The sequence below is a fragment of the Anoplopoma fimbria genome, chromosome 21, assembly GCF_027596085.1.
Source record: "Anoplopoma fimbria isolate UVic2021 breed Golden Eagle Sablefish chromosome 21, Afim_UVic_2022, whole genome shotgun sequence".
NCBI lineage: Eukaryota > Metazoa > Chordata > Actinopteri > Perciformes > Anoplopomatidae > Anoplopoma > Anoplopoma fimbria.
Genome location: NC_072469.1, coordinates 14,813,054 through 14,835,419, shown reverse-complemented (window position 1 = coordinate 14,835,419; position 22,366 = coordinate 14,813,054). Strand labels below are relative to the sequence as shown.

The window sequence follows — 22,366 nt, the reverse complement described above, 5'->3', positions numbered from 1 at the left end:
ATTTTTTTTTGCTGTAACTCAAGGACATACAAGTAAGAAGATGAGGTGGACTACATTCAAAGTCCTTATCATGGGGATTTGAAGTCACTTGATATTAGTGCCGCTGAAGTGGCATGACTGCCATGCGGTGAATGATTCCTTTGGGGCAACAATGTGAAATATTTTATTATAACCTTGAGCTGTTACATTCAAGTGTTCATAAATACCAGTGGTTTGTTACATCATTAGCTTAAATGAATCAAATGTTTTCCAGAGAATATGAATACGGAGACAAGGTTATGCTTTTGCAATGGTATTAATTGGGATTTTCATGGAGAAAGGATGCATGTGATCACTGAAAATCGTGTCTCACCAGCAGCTAGTGAATGTACACGTTGTTTCTTTTCTAATGATAGCATTACTCAGAAGAACTTCATAAAAGTGTTCTATAAGTGATATCTAATTCTTTTCTGATGGCTTTTGTCTGCAGGACGGCCGTCTACGAGTCAACGACCAGCTCATCGCAGTCAACGGGGAGTCGCTGCATGGGATGACCAACCAGGACGCCATGGAGACGCTGCGCACGTCCATGTCCGTAGAAGGCAACAGGCGGGGGATGATTCAGCTCATCGTGGCCCGGCACGTCTCCAAAAACAATGAGGTAGCCTAACAGTCAGGGAGGAGTCATACTGATGTGCTAGAGACTAATTGGCATCACATGAAGACTGTTGTATTGTTCAGTTATTTTATATTTACTGAAACATATACTGTTATTAGTATGAGCTACCATATCTCATGTGTACACACATTCAGCATAAGGCACATAATGTAAACACACACCCAACGAACACACATTTAAGTGGAGGACATATTGAATGCAGAAGAGAGATAGCTACATTTCAACTGCACTGGATGATAAACGAGGGTAGCTTTCCTCTAGCTTGCCACTGGCCCTAATCTATCCCCCATAGGTTTTTGTTGCTTTGAGATATCCAGAGGAGGACCTTTATGAAGCGACCACAACACCATGCAAATCTTCAAACAGTCCCATTTCCTGTGTGAGATATGTGATACCGTCTCACATACCCCCTTCCCCACAATTCTCTGTGTGACTTTCTTTGCCCACCGTGGGCCTTGATATGATATCTAAGAAGCACTTCACTGAGTTATGATTGACAGGCCTGCAGAATAACACTGTCGGATAGGCTGATAAAGGAATATTTATTGCCGCTCGGTGGATATTTGTCATTAGGCGACAGTCAGGAATATTGGGGCGAGGTGATTTAACTTCTTGAAATGCCCTTTGTGATACTGAACTAATCCCTTTCTCTGAGAGGAACTGTTTTATTTCACGTACCGGAGTAAAAACCAGCATGTGTTAGCTCAATGTGATATGCTAAGCACAGTGTGAGTGTATTTCAGGATCGCGGATTCATGTGTGAATACAACACACTCGCACACACGTTCACTTGCCCTGCAGCCAGAGGTTGTAGATCAGGTTTGATTAGTGTTGCCGTGACTCTAATTGGAGCCTGTGTCCCGTGGCTGTGTGTCAGTTTGGAGTGCCCCGCTGAGCCCCAGTCCCCCCTCTCTGCCCTTCACCCTCCCTGCAAGCCCTCACCCTCCGAGCCTCTCTCTTTCTCTCTCCTCCCCACACTTCACCCCCTGACGTCCTGTGCGCTTGTTTTTCTTCTTGTTTTAATGTCAGTTTCACCCCGACCCCCCAACCAACATGTGGTGCTCCATGGTAGAACATGGGATAAATACAGACAGGGACTAGAGTTGGATTCTCACAGTAACATAAATTGCAATACATTGTGGCATTACATATTACCACAACAATAAAGGACTTTAAAAAAAAATAAATAATCACAATTTGACATGGGGACTGCATAAATCTACTAAATAGGTTTTTGGCACAAAAACATGAAGACATTTTTTTCTGTTTATATTTGATGAAAAACTCATTACATTATGAAAGCAATCAATACATCAAAAGCTCTGACAAAAAGAAAAAAGAAAAAAATCTTGTATCCATGGCTGTCACTTCAGAATGAAATGATCAGACGGGCTATCTTCCTGTCTACCAGGTTGCACTCTTTGCACGTCACCAGAGTTTTACCCGAGCTTCTAGTTTATCCGCTGTGTGTCCTTGCAATAGCCATGTGCATTGTTTGCCATCCATTATGTCAGTGTTGCAGACTTGATGACTTTCTTGCTAAATTGAAAAACTTTTGGAGCTAGTGCTGCTAGCTACTTTCATTGGAAAAGAGTCTGCAACACTGGGCTGTGTTTACCTATGATTGTCGTGATGAAATATACACCTATTGCTGCAGTGGTAACCTTTCATTGGAGTAAAAGCTCACAACCCTTGAAATTCATTAATATGACTCCAACTGAATTGCAACGCTGCCCCGTGCCTCTTTTTTAAACACAGGGCTGTTTTTGGTCCGCACAGCTTTCTCTCGTCTTTCTCCCTTAACCCTCCTCCCCTTCCAAAACTGGGGGAGAGGACACACGTCCCTCCGGGGAAAGCTCAGCCCCAAGGTTCAGTGAGCTCTATCACTTCGGTCCAGTCACTCTGCTGTCCTCTTTAATCCCTCACCAGCAGGCAGGCAGGTAGACACACTGACACTGAGCAGACAGTTAAGGTCACAGACAAACACATTTTCAGAAACAGCTAAAATATATATTCCACTATATAGCTGGAATGATGACGTTTTTACATATTACATTTTTGATCCATGTAGATAAACAATTTTGAGAGAAATATGACGACGTTTAAGTTTTTCACTTATGATGTTGCAGAGAGTGTGTGAAACAAAAGGAGAAGGAGATGTAACAGCACATTTTAGATTCCATCCAATAAACTCCCATTTTAGGCAATAATACATACGTTGAAGATGCATGGTTTTCAGGAGGCTTAGTGGTTTGAAAAAGGGACATGAAGTCACTGGAGGAAATTTGAATACACTGAGAGTAGAGGAAAGATAAGATTGTAAATGAAGGATTTAAGGTCAGTTGCGAACCTCTAATAAGAAAAGTTAAATGTCGACACAGGCTCCCGGCAGTAACAACCGCCTCCCCCCTCCTCCCCCCGCTCGGCTGTGTTGGCCCGGGCAGATATGTGGGGAGCCAACACCAGTTTGCCACTGTCACCCAGCCGAATGGGAGTGAGCACTGGAGGCCACCATTGAAATGAATCAGATCCATCACTGTCTACAGGGGAGAGGAGCCGAGCAGCACAGTCTAATGCATCGGGAGGAGGGGGAGCCGGCTCCGATGGGCTCAGCGTATCCAGGCCACCCGCTCCATGAAAATAGCATTGATTCCATCATTGCATGGCACTGTGTGCTAAAGTACCATCAAGTTTTCTGATAAGAAAGCAGTTTAATGTTTGTTGGTAGTTAAGGCTTGCTTTGGATGGGGGGGGTTGCAAAACCAAAACCAGTCACTGAACTGTCATCCATTTTCTTCTACGTGACGCTACTAAAAATGTATCGGCAGAAAAGCAACCCCTCGACTCATAGATACAAACATGAAACACCTTAGTGGAAATATGAAATGCACTATGTGACACTCTCATCGTGTGTCAGGACTGTTTGGCCGCTCGGAATAATCTCTCCACAGCCATGCACATACAAATATATAAACCCAACAACAACAACACACACACACACACACACACACACACACACATTTCCACATATTGCTCAAGGTCTCCCAGAAGCCCATTTGCTTCTAGCAGGATTGGGGCTACATTCATCCAGTGTTTCAATAGGCCGGTTCATAGTGCTAATGATTATGCCCATGTCTGAGGTGAAGTACCTGGTCTATCTTTGCTGCCATTAAAGCGCTGGCAATGAGTGGCAATGAGTGCCCCCCCCCCCCCCCCCCCCCACCCCCCCCCCCTCCAACTGTGGAAAGAAAAAAATACTTCAGCATGATTAAAGATCTATTCAAGTCTAACAAAGCAGTGTGCCTCGCTGTATGAGGACTATTTTTTACTGACGCACAAACCTGGAAGGTCCCAGTGAGACTGATTCAAATTCTTACAAGTGTGGACCCTTATCGCTCCTAACCAAGCCTAAAGATACAAGTCTCAATTGGTCCAGAAAGACTCTTGGTCAACCCAAGTCACAGGATAGCAATGAGTCGAAGAAGCAGAAGTAGAACGTCAAAAGCAACAAGAACAAAGTAAGAAGAGCTGATGAAACTGGTTTTGTCTGCATATTAATGCCTTATAATGCATAGATGTGCAATCAGAAAGGTAGGCAGAAAAAGCAATTCATAAAATTTCAAATATGCTGAGCACACACAAGAAACACAGTTATATACACACACCCCATACTCCGTACCGGAACAATTACTTCTTCCTCTGTTCTGGTTCCACAGATAGCCCTTGTTTGAAAAACTACCGTTCTGCCCCAGATAGTCAAACGATATGATTGGTCGCTGCCAATTAGTTTGAAGCATTATAATTGCATGGCTGCTTCACAGACTGTTTAATTTCTCCTTCTATATCTGAGTTCTATTAATATATTTTCACATGTGTTTAAGCAATTACATTTATGAAAAGTCATTTGAATTCCATTTATTTTTTCTTTGTTCTCCATCTTCCACGTTTTTAGTGCAAAGACGGATCCTCGAGTCACAAACCTGAGGTCCTTTGACTGAATCGAATGCAAATCTGTTACATTAGTTTGGATATTAAAAGTCAGTGTTAGATTTGTTTCCAGCTTTGGGCCCTCCAGTTACATTTATTCTATGATGCTGACATTAGCACTGTTATCTCTTGCTTCTGTACCACCTGTCACCTATTTTTTGTGACGATTTGAAGACATAATCCTATGTAGGTTTTTGAAAGTATGGCTGTTGTTTTCCACTATGGAGATCATAATGATACAGCAATGTTACATTTGATAGAAGAACCTCCAATAACAATTTTCCACTATAAGGATTTATAGTAGGCTGAGTTTAAGAGGTGGAGAGTGCAAAACAAAAGGGTAATCAGTTATACTTATGCTCCATTGACATACAGATCTAATTTATCAGCAGTTTATTTAAATGTTAGGTCTCCAAGTTGATCAGTTGCCCTAATATCTACTGTGGCGTAAACCGACAAAAATCGACCATTATATTTGCAGAATAAAGAAGTCGTCTTATCATGAGACATCATCAGAACTCCTTTCAATACAGCGGGGATTAATAGAAAACTAGAATAGCAGCTAATGTGTGGAGATTCAAAGTTATGTTATGCCGAACATTAAGGATGGATAAAGATGGATTTGATGTCTGAGCTTATGTCTGAGACCCCCCTCCCCCCGTCCCTCTTATCCTGCTCATGAACTTTCACTCAGTGGTTGATCTTTGTCTCTGTCTGTTGCAACAGCCGTTGGCTGTTCATGGCCAGACTAAGATGTTTATCACACCAGCATCTAAAGCAGACGAAAAGCGTGCTCCTGTCTGAGTTTCATTTCTCTGATTTGAAATTCATCGCATGACAAACGAGTACGCCTCTCTGTGCATTTGTGCTGTTATTTATGGCCGAGATCTCCAGCCAGACATCGACTGTTTTTTGACAGACTGGCTGTCGTTGTTTTGGGGTTTTTTTGGTCCTTTTTGACAGCTCTACGGCAACTTGCCAATGAAGCACTGTTTTGATCAGAGCAACAGAAAGACACTTCCACCAAGATGCCTCACCACAAATCCTTTTTCTGCTTCCCTGTCTGTGTTTGGGACACTACACACTTCTACAGTTTGAGTTAGATTTCACAGTGCGCTATTTTTACACCGTGGTGCTCCGCCACAGAGTTCTCATGATAATTCACGAGACGAACCTCATGCCTAAGGAGGGCAGAGCTATCACTTGGGTCCTTTCACTTCAGACATCTCTTAACTTTCACTTTCTTTTTTGTGCTTGTCTCAGCACAGCTTTCTGTCAAAACCGCCTTGAGACGTAAACGTAATGCTTTTATGTAAAGTATTCCCCCCTCTTTTGACCACTTGAAAGACTTTCCAGTCCAGCAACCCCAATTATGTAAATACCACGTGGGACAAGAAACCACTGCGAAGTTGCCTGCTGCATTTAGTCACCTGAGGAGCGTGTTTGTGGTTTTCTCATTTCCCTAAGCCACTGACACAGAACCGCATTTATCGAAATGTCCAGCTGTGTTTGCTGTTTCTTCAGCAAATGAACCACTAGTGATGTTGACATTTACTACACTCCTGAGGTTTTGATATGCATGACAGCTAATTAACGTCAATGCTTTAAATTGAAGAAATGTGACAGGCCGGTAACAGCATGATGCATGAGGATGACAGGAAAGCATGAATAGTGAGGCGGGCTGGTTAAGCCACATTTTTACTCTGACATGATCTTTGCATATACAACAGTAAGTGGAATCAAAATGATTCAAATTACATATAATAGGGATTCACAAAAAACTGTTTATTCTTTTATCTGAGGCCATTTGCTCTTTTTATAATGACCAACTATGGATCACAGCACACTCTTCTTTTTTACACCTAACCATGAGAAAACATGGTCAGGCTGAAACACTGCTTTATTATTGATGAAAAGAAGCAGCAGGGGGCACAGGAGAAAGATCAAAGCACTTCATTCCCTGAATTCACCTTAGCATTGTTGCATCATCGCAGCTCGCAAACGCAGTAGCTTAACTCTGTGGAGAGAGCGGATAGAAGGGCTTATTCTGTGTATAAAAGAGCACCCAAGTAGCCTCCTCAGCATGCCAATGGCCTCGTTTGTAATCCATCCCAAAAGCGTTGCTTGTTAGTCACTAAGAGAACGTTTATGCAAAGAGACAAGGGGGGAAGGAAGTGGCAGGCCCTAACAAAAGATGCTCACTTGGATGAGGGGTTGATCGATAGAGCCTTGAGAGAGCTATCAATCAGAGCCCCGACCCAGTAAATTATGGTTTTATTAGTATCGAGCTGACCACTGCTGGGAGAGAACCTTAAAACATTGAGATGCTGGCCCACGTCGGAGGCTAGAGGAAGGGAGGGAAATCTGTGTCGACCCGACCCCCCCACCCCTACATAATACGGACTGATTGAAGTCCAGTCCGATCATGGCTTGTATGTACCACCACTTCCCCGCCCGTCATGGCAAATAGCAGTGATTCATGGGAAGAGGATTGAGCGAGGGGCACAAAGCGGTGCACTCTGGGAAGTGCAGTTTGCAATGAAGTGGTGACTAAATTGAGGGAAGTAGATCGCAGAGCAGCAGAAATGCAATTCCAGCGCTGCTGGGCCCTCATTCCCAGCCGGCTCTCTGAGGACTAACTCATTTAGGAACAGCAGGGGAAACTCAATAGGACCAATTGAGAAAATAATATATTGAATCTGGTGGTTGAGTGGGCTACTAGGACACGGTGGAGGACTGCAGAGGGGAAGTGTGGGCTAAAATCCCAAGGTTTTTTTAAGCAACATATACACGTGTATGTGAATACAAACATGCACACACAGATTCCTTTCACTACGCAGCATAGTACATATGGTGTTCACCTGTTAGCTGTTACTATTGTACCATACTTGAACATGGTTAATATGAACAGACAACCAAAAAGAAAGGTCCATAATGTCTAGTGGAAAAGAAGTTAGTTGGTATGAGTGAAGAGGATAGGGTTTTGTGATAAAAAAAAACTCTGAAGATGAAGGGAAGCTGAACTTTAAAAATAACATTTTTTTCAAAGTGGTTCATATAAAAAGGGAATCACTAAACCATCTTTCTAACAAGATAGTAAAGATAGTGAACCGGCTAGCTAACAAAGAGGTGAACACAACCAAATAATCATTTAGCTACATGGTGTTAATTAAAGGAGCTGTGTTTTTAGTACATGTTAGTGCAGGTGAGTGTGCCCCACTGGTCATGTGACAGCCGCCGCTCTTCACTACTCTCTAACGGCGGTTACATTATGTTGTTAGCGAAAACCCGACCATCAGTGTCTTTGTGATAACGTAGCACCCACCCTCCAGTTTCCCCTCAGGTAAACAACGTTAGCTCTGTCAGCACTTTCACTGTAGTTTGCACTTTTTGCACCGTCACCTTTGAGCCACTGGCTCACCGTCGACATGTTGAGAGCTGTTTAGCGTCAAACAAAATGCTCCCAATCTTGGATCTTGCATCTTTAAGCTGCTGAGTATTATTTTGAATGTTTTTGTTTGATTTAAATTTTTCGCCATGCTACCAGCGAGATTCTACGGATTGCAAAGTTTGTCTATCAGTTAGTCGATCCACCAGTTTGGACAAGTCTTGCATATCTCAATAAATATTGCATTGATCACCATGGAAGAGATACAACATAGTAGGTCATTTCTGTAACTCTGTGGGTGTGTTGCGTTGTAACTGACATACTCTGCTGAGACTAGACAGTTGTTTTCTGATGGAACTGCAGTACTATGCACAAAGAAGTTTCCTTTTTTCTGTTGCCCAGTTTGTCTCCTCAGTACAGAAGAGTTTTCTTTTCGGTCTTTTTTAAATGCAGTATGCATTGTTTGAACTGTTTACTCAATGGCTCCTGGGACTGATCCACATTGCGGTCTTGTATCTGTGCTTGAGGCGGACCTCACCCCATTACTGCAGCGGACTAGTAAACAACTCTGAGCTTCCGATTCTTCTCCGGAATCAAAGCAAGCTTTGTGTTGGAGAACTTTTGCGTGAAGTTGAGCTGTTCTCAACTTTCCCCTGTAGTGCCACCAGGCGCCTTTTTAAGCTTCTGGATCAAGCAACTTGTTATGTCTTTGGAAAAGAATCCAAAGAATAGAATCAACAGTTAAACCCGACCATAAGTTATTCTCACAAACCCTGCTATGGTGCCGATTCCCCATGTGCATTTTTTTAATATTGGAAGTTTTGCTAAGAACTCCTTAAAGGCCTGGGCACCCACTTCGGGAAGCACTGGCATTAGATGAGGCTCTAGGTGGATGTGAGAATCTAATGAAAGTGGGGTATCTAGCCAGCAGTGAGGCGCGAGTTGTGCTTGAGGCAGGATGCAGCAGCTTAAGGATTGTAATTACAGCATTATGGTGGAGGTTGACTGGATTAGGGCCACAGCAACAGGCTGAGACCGGGATAGAAGGCCAGGAAATGGCCACGGACGAGTCATTATTAGCCTCAGTTGACAGCTTAAGACTAGCCCCGTCAACACACTGCTTCTTCTCCCTCACTGACTACTCAAGGTCAGGGAGATGCTGATGCAAAGGCAAAAACCACAGTCCGTACTTACACATATGCACGTGAATACAGGTAAGCACACACACACTCTCCCGCTCCATTCACACATGGACAAATATCAGCATCACCTTGAACACACAAACACACAGGCTTGCTTAGTGAGTCCAGTGGGAGGCTGAGCAGCAGATGATCTTGACTGGGCTCAGTGTAAATCACAGAGATCTGCCCTCTCCCTCAGTCAACAGGATAATCCACTCTGAAAATGGCTAGATTAAGACAGATTAAACACATGATGAGGTGATGAGAACCGCTGGTAGGTCAGGAACATAATCTCAACAAAGACACGGAAGAATTTAAAGGAACACATTCTCATTTGGACAAATATGCTCCATTTTCAACTATAGGTGATTGATGCATATATTTACTATTAGTAGTTGTCCTAAAATGAAATGTATCTGTTTTTGCTTGGGCATCAGAAGCTATTTCTTGGGTAAAGACCCAGCTGTTGAATCACTGCTGTGATATCAAATATCAGGTGATAGCAGATTTCACATGGAAATGTCACCGCTCGTCACGCACTAGTCAGTAAACATTCACAGGTCAGTAAACATGCACAAAGCATTAGCATGCACAGAGGCAGACTTAATTAATACTGGATACACAAAGATTAAATGGCTGCCATTTTGCCTCTGTGTTAAGTCGATTCCAAAGTCTATTTGCAATAGAAGCCAATGAATACCTTTTGAAAGGAGGCCGCTTTCGGCGCTGAGAGATAGAGGGAGACAGTTACATAGCGGTCCCTCTGAGTTCTCCTCCTCTTGACACATTCTATACATAATTTTCATATCATTTGGTTCTCAGCTGCTCGCTCTCTGTTCCACTCCGTCCACACGTTTTCCTCCTACCTATTACCTGAGACACTCCATCTTACTTCTTTTCAGCCCGTGACACATCTGAGGTAGATTAAAAAAAGTGCGGCGAGCGGTTTAGTAAAAGAGCGAGAGAAGCGGGTCAAATAAATCTTTATTTGGTCAATTTGAGCTTTATTGAGTCTGAATCATCGGGGGACATGCTTTTTATTATAAGGCTGCCAGTGGCCGTGGCTCTGATTGTAATTGTGTTGACCCAGCCCCCCATTTCACACACACACACACACACACACACACACACACACACACTTTCCCTCCTCGCACCTCGCCCTTATCAACACGCTGTCCAGATAAAGTCTGGCGCTCTCAACCTCATTAAACCTCTCATTTATATTAAAGTCCCTCCACCCTGCTATGCGTCTTCCAGGGTACGCTACTCCTACGAGGAGGCGACTCGGCAGCATCCACACTGCACTTTCCTCCCCCTTCAATCCTCCTTTTTCTTGCTATCCCCCCAATTTGTTTACCAAAAACTCCCCTCCTCTTCTTCTCTCCTCCTCTTCCCCCTGCTCTGCTGTCTTCCTGCTGAAGTTGTTGTCTGATCATTTTACTCCCCTTTCTCTTGGCCGGGGGCCAGCAGAGTGTTGTGAGACATCAATATTAGCCAGGGCCTCCTGGTTTAAAGCATGCTCGAGGTACAAAGTTGAACTGCGCAGGACTATCTAGCTGTAAGGGAGATATCTGTAATGGGTCCTGTACAGGGAGTTCTTCTCCAGTGCCTTCCCCCGGCTGCCCACAGGCTGCTATGAAGCATTGTGGGAAATAAAGCCAAGGCCCAAGGTTTATTCTCTAACTCTCTGCACATGGATGTGATTTATTTTTTTATTTTTTCACTGACTCTTGCTATGGTAGCTCCATTGTCTCTATCCTAAAAAAATCCACTATTGGCTTTTGAAGACTGAGCACAGTATTTGGACCCAGTGGTTCCAGAACCGCTAACTGTGTCCCTCCTGCCAAGACTGACACATGCACCGAGTGTACAGTGGGCTCAATAACCAGCAGTGCAGCTTATCGATCACATGGCAAATGTCACTGGTCCATTTACTGTGGTTCATTGTTAGAGACAGCTGTCTATCGGCCTATGGGAAATCCATGGAGCTTCAACCGGCTCGGACTTCTACAGGAGCTGTTTCACACTGCTGAGCCAGAAAATACCGACGTAAGCCGAGACCGACCCTGGAGCCCCGGTTCCACGTTTCTGGAGTATTGATGGCATCACATCATGCAGACTTATTCGCCCTTCTGGTTGTGATTTTCTTTTCTGGTTGTGATTTTGTGTTGTGTGTGTGTGTGTGTGTGTGTGTGTGTGTGTGTGTGTGTGTATAGCTTCCTGTTTATGTGGTGCATGCACAGTGCAAAAATTATACGTAAATGACCATTTCAAAATAATTCATGTATGTACATTTTTTTTCAAATCTCAGGTTTTTATTTGGTTCAACACACATTCAGTTGGGATTTTTGATTATTTCAAAGGCACAATACATCAGTCTTAATTTAATTTACAGGGCTTTGAATATACAGAATAATGCAAGATGATAGCTAAACACAAGTTATTCATGTTCTTTAATGCTGCAAACACTTGTAGTAAATGATTAGTAGTAGTTAAAATAGTAGATTAGCAGTAGAAAATTCAGCCAATTTCAATAACTGTCAGTTGACGACATAATTTAAACAGACGAAGGCACTGTGTTTGAGAATGACCCAAATCTTTTTGTTATGAATGTGAATATGCCAAAAATGTTTATTCAAATAATTGTTCATATTGGCCGTTCAGAAAAATAACACTGTACGATTATTTATCAGACCAAATGGAACATATTTTGGCACTGTACCTATTTGTAAGCCCCATGTCTTCTCTTCATCTCCCCCTGTTTCTGTAGGAAGCCCCTTCCAGCCCCCCAATTCTAGAGCATCCAGTGAACTCTCTACTGGACAACCACGAGCGCCGCATCTCCAACTCCGTGTATGAATCCATCGAAGGCTTGGACGGCAACTCCACGCCGCTGCCTAATATGATCGGACGCATTGGTAAGTCAGATATCAGCTAGGGTCCTCTCAGCACCTTTGTGTCTCTTTCAACCTCTGGCAGACTCCACAAATTGGATTTTTATTTTTTTTTGGTTTCTATCACTCCCCATCACATTGATGGAAGTGTGCTTGACCTGCTAACCTGCTCATTAGATATACTGTGCCCTTAAATTGGTGCTGTCTGTAAACTGACACTCCCAGATCAATTTAAGCATCCAACCCTGTGCTTCTGCTAGCTCCTTCCCTTAAACCCCCAACCAGCATCACCTTCAAAGCCACATCCCCCCCCTCATCACTCTGCATCCCAAGGTGCGCTATTTCACTATTCAAACCACTCAGGGATTAACGTCACCCCCAATCCTCCGCGCCTTCACTCCACTCCTGACTGGTTTCACTCGAGTCAATTTCCATTCCACCCAGCTGACATCAGCGGGCTCAGATCTCGTCTCTTCAGGTGTATTAGAATTGGCAATTCAATCCTCGGTCAGCTGCTGCTGTCATCTCAACATCGACGGACCTTTTTCGCTCATGCACACGCTCAGGAAAGGGGAGGTGTGGGAAGGGTGTGTTTGTGGGGGATGATGCAGTGCACTAGTGCCTATCCCCTTATCTCCTATTTCTTCTTCTTCTCTCCTACCCACATTTGTTTCTTTCTCTTTACTTTTTTTTTTCTACTCACTGTCTCCCAGTCTCATCTTTCACCTCCCACCCCGTCTAACTTCCACCCTCCTCTCCTTGGATGGAGTGAATTTGTAATCCGTCAATGATCTACACTTTCTGCCCTTCTCCCATTCATTCTCCCGTTTCTCTCCGATCCCCCTCCCCATCGTCTCCCCCAGAGCGGTGCCACTCTGCCACTGATCATAGAAGATCTGAGGCTGTGTCAGAGGCATCTGATGGTTAATTAAGCCTCCAGATCAATAGGGCTTGCCCCTGACACTCTCTCCCACTGTCTCTGTCTCCCCTTCTCTTTTTTCACTCTTTCATTGCGTCTTTCTCCTCCATCCTGAATCAAATGCGCTCAAATTGGTTTGGTTTTCCTCTCAGTTTGGCTTATTCATTCCACCGGATTTCTTTCCGACGCACACTTTTTCCAGAACGCTGCTGTGATCATAAGCGGCAACTGTGGGCGCGCTGATGGAAAAGTTTCTTGCCATTGAAACATCAAGGGCACCCAGCACTCATCTCATCCTGCGGAGTGGGTGTCAAATGAGCCAAGTGGAAAAGTTTTAGGGGTGGGGGCGGAGTGGGTGCTAAAGTAGTGAGTTATCACAGCGGAAGCTCGGCGGAGTCTCAGATCTTTGACGTGGCTTGTCTCGCAGCAAGAAAACGTCACTTTTTTTCTCTGTCTTGAGGCTGTCTCCGAACCGTGGCCTCATTAACCCGTGCCCACATTCTGTGACAGGTCTTCATCTTTTTTAAATTGACACAATTCTGTTATTTAAATTTCTGAGGCAGTCAGCGTAGAGTTTATATTCATCACAGCAACACAACACTGCCGCATTGAGGTAAAAAGCTCCACCTGAAAAGTAGAAGTAGGAATTTGCTGCTACCAAGGGTCGGTCAAATTTGCCTTTCGCATTTACTGCATATCTGATCCCCCGGAAAATGCTGAAGATGGATTTTGTTTTCCCCCGCAGAATGCATTAAAGCACGCTGGGTATATAAGAAGAAAGGCTCTCTTCTGCCGTCAAGAAAGTGGCAATGACCTTGCATCTCAGTCACGACACAGAGCTAAGATCTAGTTAACTTTGATCAAATGTCACAACATTTACTTTGAAAGCAAATAGCATCAGCATTCATATTCATCAACATGTGAATTGTTTTGATTTTTTTCATTTCTAAATGCAACCGAAATGTCAGTGTACTACACTTACCCACTTTAGTTTGATTTAAGGCAATACATAAGCAGACATTGTAAGCTAACAACATTTTCTGTGAAACGTACAGTAATTGTACATTTCTGCAGGCTGCAAAGACAGGAGCTGTTTCCGCTCTCTATCTTCTCCTATATGTTATTTCAGATGGGCTCAGACATATTGCCTGGTGTGCGAGATGTGACAGTAATGGTTAGAGGACAGATGCTGGGATCAGTTGGGCAAGGTCAGGAAGCACACAGCCACCAGGGCTTGACTGACAGCTCGATACGGAGTGTATCTAGACCTGCTAAATTACTGAGTCGAGAAAGCCAGACATGCGGAGTCTGGGATATATGGTAGGGCATAGATACAGCACAGCATACACATACTGAAGCTGCATGCCAGCACACACAGTGGCACACTCACGTACAACCTCTCCATCAGGTTAGGCTCAATTTCCACTGATCCACTGAATTCTCTAACCAAATCAGTTCCTCTCCTCTGCTCCATTATACTGCCTGCTCTGCTGTAAGTGGACCAAAGCACAGAGGCAAAGGGGATGGAATGGTTTTGCTGCTCAGGAATTAAGATCTGACTTTTATCGTGAGTTATAGCAGATGGCAGCAAGTCAATACAGTGAAATTGTAAACTACTACTTCTGCCAAACTTTCATTGCCGTGCTACGCTGTCCTTTTCCTGTTAAAAACAGCTGCAAAGTCCTATGGATGTTTTATCTCACTTCACCCAGGTATCGATCAGACAATGGTCCAGCTCGTCCACTCCCAGCACTCACAGGTAGTTTGCAGCCTTTCTTCTGAAACAGTGATGACAGGTATTGGATCTGTGATGGAGATAGGTAGAATTTAATCAATTGTAGGAGTTATGATTACCATGGCAACAGCAAAGAAAAGCACCAAATGACACTGCTTTTAAGCTGCTGTAGTACTATCATATCACATAGATTGTAAGATTGATCTTCTGTTTAGTGTGTGTGCCTATTGTCACTCAGAACAATAGGCACTGTGTTTGTGTATCTATGTGTGTGTGCTTGTGTGTGTGTGTGTGTGTGTGTGTGTGTGTGTGTGTGTGTGTGTGTGTGTGTGTGTGTGTGTGTGTGTGTGTGTGTGTGTGTGTGTGGGTGCCGACATTCAGCTAATCAATAGTCAGAGGTTATCCCACTCCACATTTGCCTCAGTAAACCAAGAGATACTGTGATAGTGTCAGCTTTAGCTTCACACATGCACACATCCTGCATCATAGCATCGTGGCCGAAAGCTGAATCCACAGCTAGCAGGTGGAGAACATACAGTACGTTCTGCTCAAATAGACTGAGTCCCTGACACTTTTTTATTTTTTATTTGCTTCTCCTGCTTTCCTTCCCCAAACTTTTACCCTTGGGGTGAAAGGATCAAGAATCAGCAGAGATGCTTTCTCTCTCAAAAGAGGAAAACAGAGAGGAAGAAAAGGTGAATTAACCAAAAGGAAAAATGGGGCTGAGTGAAATCTCCTGCATGCGCACAATGGGACAGCGACAGCCGAGGTTTGACGCAAAGGTCGTTAGCATCACACCCGGCTACGCCTTCCGTTCTGTCTAATCGAAAAACGGCCGCGGGATGCAGAGGTCCACACGCTGGGGTGAAAATTGAGGCCCTCGGACTGACGCTTTCTGTGGATGAGGCTGTTTAGCGGAGTACCGGAGTCAGAATGCACACCCATGATTGGCACAGGAGTCAGGGACGGGTGGGAGGCAAGACCGGAGGTGGGAACCAGCTAAGCGGACTCATGCTGTTGTCACACAGAAAAGGAGGTGTTCACAGGATGTAATGTGTGCAGTGCAGGTGACAGTGCAAAATCCTGTGGACATTGACCCAAATCCCAAATTTGTTACAAAAAGTAGTTTGTAACTACAGAGTTTGTGCGATTTTTCTATCATTATGAGCACATTTACTCATTAAAAGGATGAAGATACAAGAGAAACACATACCTAACACGAGCACACCAACCTTTGGCTTTCCCCAGACACTTCAGTCCTCCCTAATAGGCTTAATAGGATAGTTTGGCTGTTTTAAAATCGGGTTATATGAGATCCATAACGATGCAATCGGCACCCCTGAAGTTTGGGGAAGCAGACAAGGGTTGCCACACAAGGGAAAAGCAATGTACTGATGTGGACAGGGGAAGCAGCAAAACTTAATTTGACTGAATAGAAGTTTGCTGGCAGGGTAAAGCGGTGAAAACTGTTGTGAATATAGCACACTTTTACTGATGTTGGATCTTTTTAGGTGGTCCACAGCAGTACGTTACTTTGCTCCCATGTAGTAAGTCCTGTCTGCTCCTCCATACTGGGGGTGTTCTGACAGCCATCTACTGCAGGTAATACACTGACCATAGAAAAGAAGCTTATACAACCACATTTCACAACACCCAAACTGTCCCTTTAAGTGGGACTGTCCTTCTAGAACTTGACCCTGCTGTCCCCTCACTTCCAGTATTTCACAGTCTGCAGACATTTAGAAAATGTTGTTGTAAAATAATTTTTTGCAGAAGCTCACAGAAGGCCTATTCTTCCAGCAGACATTTTTACTTGTCACAGTAGGAAAAGCACAGGTGTCACTTATAACAATAATGATGACTCCCTTCTATTCAAATGTGACAGTGAGCCAGCATGCACAATACCAGAACCGTGAAACTGAAGCAGCTCCATAGAATAGGCCATTTTCACAACATCCATTCTGACATGTCATAGCAGGGTAAACACAGGTGTAATTGATACAGTTAATAATGATTTCATTCTCTTAAGTTTGTGACAGCCATTCCAGTGAGCCAGCATGCACAATACCATAATTAGTATTAATAATCACACCTGTGTTTACCATGCAATGACAAAATGGCTGCTATGAAAAGGAGCTAGTTTAATCAAGACAGTTAATGCTGTGAATAAATCTTTTCCAAGGGAGAGACATAAAAAAAGGAAGCATCAAAAGGATACAAATTGTAGAACCCTTAAAACATGAATGATACAAAACTCTGGTAGCACCTTGAAAGTATAGTTACGAGAACATGTTTTCTATTTAGCACCACATGGTCCACCTACACAGGTGCTTTGACCTGTCTAATTAGACCTCTTCCAAGGACTGTGTGGGTGTGCACAGACTGTGCTTGATTGGTACCTCTCCAATTCCCCCATTAGTTGTGTTGCACCTGCTAGGTTGAGAGAACTCTCTCCTTCATCATTCTTATTGGTCCGTGATGACCTCACATATTTCCGGCATAGCTCCATCCGAACCTGTACATGAACCAGAGTGAAAAACAGCTGCCTGGGTGTGCAGGTCAGCAATGCCACATTTAAAATCTAGTTAATGTGATATTGTGATATGAGCCATTCCTGTTTGAGTCTGGCAGAAACACTTAGCAGTAAGAACAAACAAGAGGAATGTGTCTGCTGTGAGGGATGATAACTGAACAAAAACATCAGGTATTTGACCTCCATATTGGTACTGGGACGTAAACTATAATTGTATGTGTATGTTAAAGTGTATATCGATTGTACAGCAAGTTTATTTTCTTCTCTGCTTAAGTCATTTATCACTCATTGTATTACTGGAACGCGTAATTTATATTTGCTTTTGGCCTCCAGCGACACAGAAATCAAACTAGTACAAACTATATCTTAGTCGTAAGTGTGGATGCATAGCGTGCATCTCCCTGGTTTACAGCTTGTGTGAAAAGGTTGAGGTGGTCAGTAATGATATTCCCTGAAATGGCATTTAAAGGCAAAATAAAACGCTGTAAATAAGTGGTCAGAGGGACCATGAATGGGACTGTTTGTGACTGGGGCGCTATGCCAGTAGCAACAGTCTCTTGGCTGCATTATCAACAGCCGTGCATTGCGTGGAAATAGTTTTGCACTTAGCTCTCACCAAATCAGTAGAGCGCTGTTAGGGTTCTTTCAAGCCAGACTGGTGCATTTGTCCAGTTGGTTCGGTCACTCTGGGCTGGTGTGAAAGCTGTCAGTCAAACCCTGGAGCGGATCAAAAAATTTGAATGTGATTGCTTGAGAAGAATTTGTTTTTCCAGATGGGTCCTGATGATGCAGCATGACAGTTATCTGTCAATCTGAATAACTTCATGTTGATTTGCCTAGTTTCGTTTGTAAAAAGTCAGTGGATGTTTATACAAGTGGAAGTGTCCTCAGAAAATTGCACAAATGTTTCTTGATAAGACTTTGGTTGCTACTAATGTGTATGATAACCAGCTGCAATCCATGAACGGGCAGTCTGGATCAACTAATGATTTCTTCTCCAGTCAGATCAATAGGCCAAAGCATCACTGAAGAAGGGAGGAAGAAAGAGACACTGTAGGAGTGTGTGATGGACAGAGATTGAGGAAATCGTGCAGGAAAAAGAAGATGGAGTGGGGCCATTAGCGTGACCTCTCACCTCACAGCGCAATGTTTCAACTGGCAACGGTTGGTCAGAGGGCAGAGACAGAGGAGAGTGAAGCTCTGATCCGTTTGGATGGATGCAGCCAGGTGGCCTCTGGAGCCAGAGAGCTCATCTGTCTCTGTCTTCACTCTTTGCCAGAGGGAAGAAGAACATCTCTGCTTCCACATCATGGAGTAGCTTCCACACGCTGAGCATAGATGGCCAGAGGGCGGCGTGTGCTTTAGACCGGCCGTGGAAACACGACTTTCACTGTACTGATTGTACTGTCTGAGCCGGTGTAAACTTGTCAAGTGTGGGGCATAGGGCTGCATTCCCTGGATGCTTGATGCACATTTATAATGTTTTATCCCAAAAATATACGCAGTGGGAGGACAGATGACTATAATGTAGCTATTTACAAGTAAACAGCTAAGTTCATTCAAGCACAAACTGAAAATCACTTTTTCACTCAGTTTCAGTCATTTATTTTATTTAAATTTTTTATGAACCTATCTTACAAGACATTAAAATTAACAGCCACTGTCATCAAACTGTGATCATTTTTGGCCTCCACATTACAGTCTTGTGTTAAGCCCACCCAACAACTCCTGTTTGTTTTTAGCAGGACGGATGATGACTGTAATGGTGCTGGGGCAATAGTGTGTGTCAGCATGACTCATGAGAAGCTATCTTTAATTACAGTGTGACAAAGGCCACAGCGGCACAATCGTGTTGCCAGAGAACTCTTTCCTCATCTGCACGGATGGCAAGCATGAATCAGAAGCTCTTTACCAAACACCAAATAGCGAAAGAGCCAGCTTCTGCGAACCATTAATCATAATTGGAGGAATATTTATCCCCATTTGACCACACGTACGCATCTGTTAGATCTGTGTGCGACTGCTGATATGTTTTTTGACAGCATCGTGCTATTAATAATTTTTTTTTTTGGGGTTGACATTTGGCTTACCTCTTACAGACTGGGTGAAAGGCTCCAGTGTTTTAAGGATTGCAGAGGCTGAATAACAGCCTCCTTGATTGTGGCCAAGATAGCGCTTCTGTGATTTGGTGAAAACAATAATTACGTTCCCGGCTCTCCCAGGTTTTTAGAGGCTTGTGGTTATTTTTTGCTGCGGTGCCATTAGGCAGGGGAAACAAAGAAGTAAAAGTTGCCTCGACATTAAGCTCAGATGAACTTCCTCGGGCTAAACGATGTCAACAACAGAGACGGCACATAAAATAACGCTACAAACAAGGCACTGAGAACGCATGCACTCATCATTTCATCAGCACTTGAACAACATTACATTTCTACTGCCTCAGTCACCACCTAGTTCTAGCACACACATGTACACCGTCTGTCAATTTGGCTGGGGAAAGGAAGCGAGCTGTCTCTGCTGGTACTGTCACTTGCCCACCTCCACCCCCCACCCCACCTCCCGTCACCGACTGTGTGGAGCTGGTAAAAGATAACAGTGTTAAAACAGTGAGTGAGCAGCACCTCACTGCGCCAAAACACCACTGGAGGTGCTGAACAGTCTCCTTCCTCTCCAGATATATTTTCCCCACTCTGCTTTTTGTTTCTTGTTATCTTTGTAAGTCAGGCAACCTAACAGCCACAGTCACTTTCTTCTTCTCTGTCTTTTTAAATCTGCTTAAGCATCGTGTGCCTCCCATGAACCATTGGTGGTGGTTGATTTCCCTTTTCACTTATTACGCTGACAGCTGCAGAAAAGCAAGTGCTCCAGTTTCTGTAATTATTTTCACCTTTCAAACCATCAGCGTGGCCCCAACTAGACCTGTCCACCTAGCCGTTCTTTGTAATAGCGTGTGTGTCCTTTGGAAGGAAGTGGAATGACTTTAACAACTCTTCATCTGCAGAGCTGGCTACTTGTGTCAAGAGGTCCTGACTGGAAATGTTTCATTAAGCTGGGAGAGGGGTTTCTAATTAAAACGGTGTCCTCTGTTAGCTAAAGTGGTGTGCTGACATGAGGGAATGTAAGGTGAATGTGAGTTATTTTGTCTTAAAGAGTGCATACTGGGAATGCAAAGGTGTGTGTACATGAAACACACGCCAAAGCTTTTGTAGCGCTTCTTTTAACGAAGCAGCTCTTCCTATTATATTACCATGATACGGTTGTTTTTTTTTTTCACGTGGCTACTGTAGTGAAATTCTCAGTGTAGCTGATGCAACCCAGAGGTAACTCCACTAAATAACTAAGGGAAAGTAAAGACTGGTGCAAGAACGGCCCCGGTGGACACACAACCGCAGGGCATCTCTTGTTGACACTGCCGCACTTTTGCTAAACTGACTGTAAAGCGGAGACAATGACGCCAAAGGACGGAGAAACTAACTGAGATGAGCTGTGCGAGGACTCTGAGGACAAATTTAAACTGTTATGTAAAGGATAAGGCATTCAAAACAGTACCGTACAGAGAATATAGATAGAATAAAGCATCTGTTAACCATGAACACATTATTTTACCTATACAAACATACACACTTAGTCGTAACTGAAGGCCGGAAAAGTAAATGTTTCTTTTTCCCATGTGCACATTTTATCATCAGTTTTCCTTAAAGCTGGGAAAGTTCTCTCAATAAATAGACAAACGTCACAGCATTGGATGAATTGGAGGTCAAACCGGAGATATTGTTTTTGTGTTTTATTTAAGGTGCCTTTCAACACCTCTCAACATGGCAATGCCTGAGCCGACGCCTCGTAGCTAACAGTGCTCCCAGCGCTAACAGTGCAAACTACAGCGTATGAGCTATTAGAGCTAACAGTGTTTACCTGAGGGGGGAACCGGAGGGTGGCACTATTCTTCAGGGACTACGCTGTCGGGCGGACATAGTTATCAGCTGTAGCACCCGTATAAAAGCAGTGCAGAGCAGAGCAGCGGCCATGAGCTAATCAGTGATGATAAACAATAGTTGTTTGCTGCTATATTGCTGCTCTGAATGTCCTACCCCGCTCCTTTAAGTGCATGTCACAAATATTTAATATGAAGACAACATAATTAAAGATAAATGATTAGTATTGACACCCAGCTCTAACCGGACTCCTCACTACTTGGTCTGCCTCCTATGAAAGCCATAGGCCTGTAGCTTAGTCCAGCAGACTTCCTGGAGTTCATCACTGTCATTGCTCCAGTCCCGCTGATTTACTGTACAGGGTGAATTCAATTACCCACGGTTCTCTGTCAAGCTGCCCGAGTGAGAAATGGCCTTCATTTCACCTGTACAGTGCTGGCAGCCATCTTAACTGGTTTAGAAGAGCAATCCATAGACAAAGGGATAAGGCTTCCAAAATAATCAATTAACACATGCATAAGTACTGGACAGGGGCAGGCTTTGGGAAAGTTGTGTGGTCATTGTATATAAAGCAACTTGTTTCATGGGAGTAAAATACTCATCATCAAGCTTGTAAAGGCAATTAAAGTAAACTAGCATCTTGAATGTATCCACTGTAGCACTACATTTAAGCTGCATGGAACATGTATTCACATAAGGTCTAATACATCTCTTTAGTCACATGCCACTGATAACACTCAGGACATTTATGAAAATGACCTAAAGTACAAACAATTTGTGCTTGATTTTCTGTATGTTGTTTGACTTGAGTGCTTTTCTAAGGGGGAGACCTTTCTGAGGCCCACCTTGGGTTTCTCCCCCTGCACAACTGTTTTGTTTTTGTATCGTTGTTTTTCTTGCAATTATTTTCCCCTGCAAATAACTAAACACCTCATTGCCTTGTTGATTGGTGCTCAGATTTACTTCCACAATATGCATTTATCATTCGTCGGGGCCCCGGTGAAATGAAATGCCTCTCAGATTCACATTGGGAGCCTGCCAGGGTAAATATTGCTGTCTGCTGTTAGTGATTACACACAGTTGTTCCTAAGCTATTAAATAATGGAAACAAAAGCAAAAGACCAGAGGAAGTCCAGCAT

General features: G+C 43.6%; 1 protein-coding gene across 2 annotated transcripts in view; it reads left to right on the top strand.

Moving 5' to 3' along the window:
• LOC129110418 (partitioning defective 3 homolog) overlaps positions 1 to 22,366 on the top strand; it is a 325,305-nt gene that overhangs the window by 179,112 nt on the left and 123,827 nt on the right. For both annotated transcript variants that reach the window (XM_054622495.1, XM_054622494.1), the window contains 2 exons: positions 470 to 640; positions 11,985 to 12,132. In XM_054622495.1, coding sequence (XP_054478470.1) covers positions 470 to 640; positions 11,985 to 12,132 — 319 coding nt within the window. The remainder of the gene's footprint in view (positions 1 to 469; positions 641 to 11,984; positions 12,133 to 22,366) is intronic.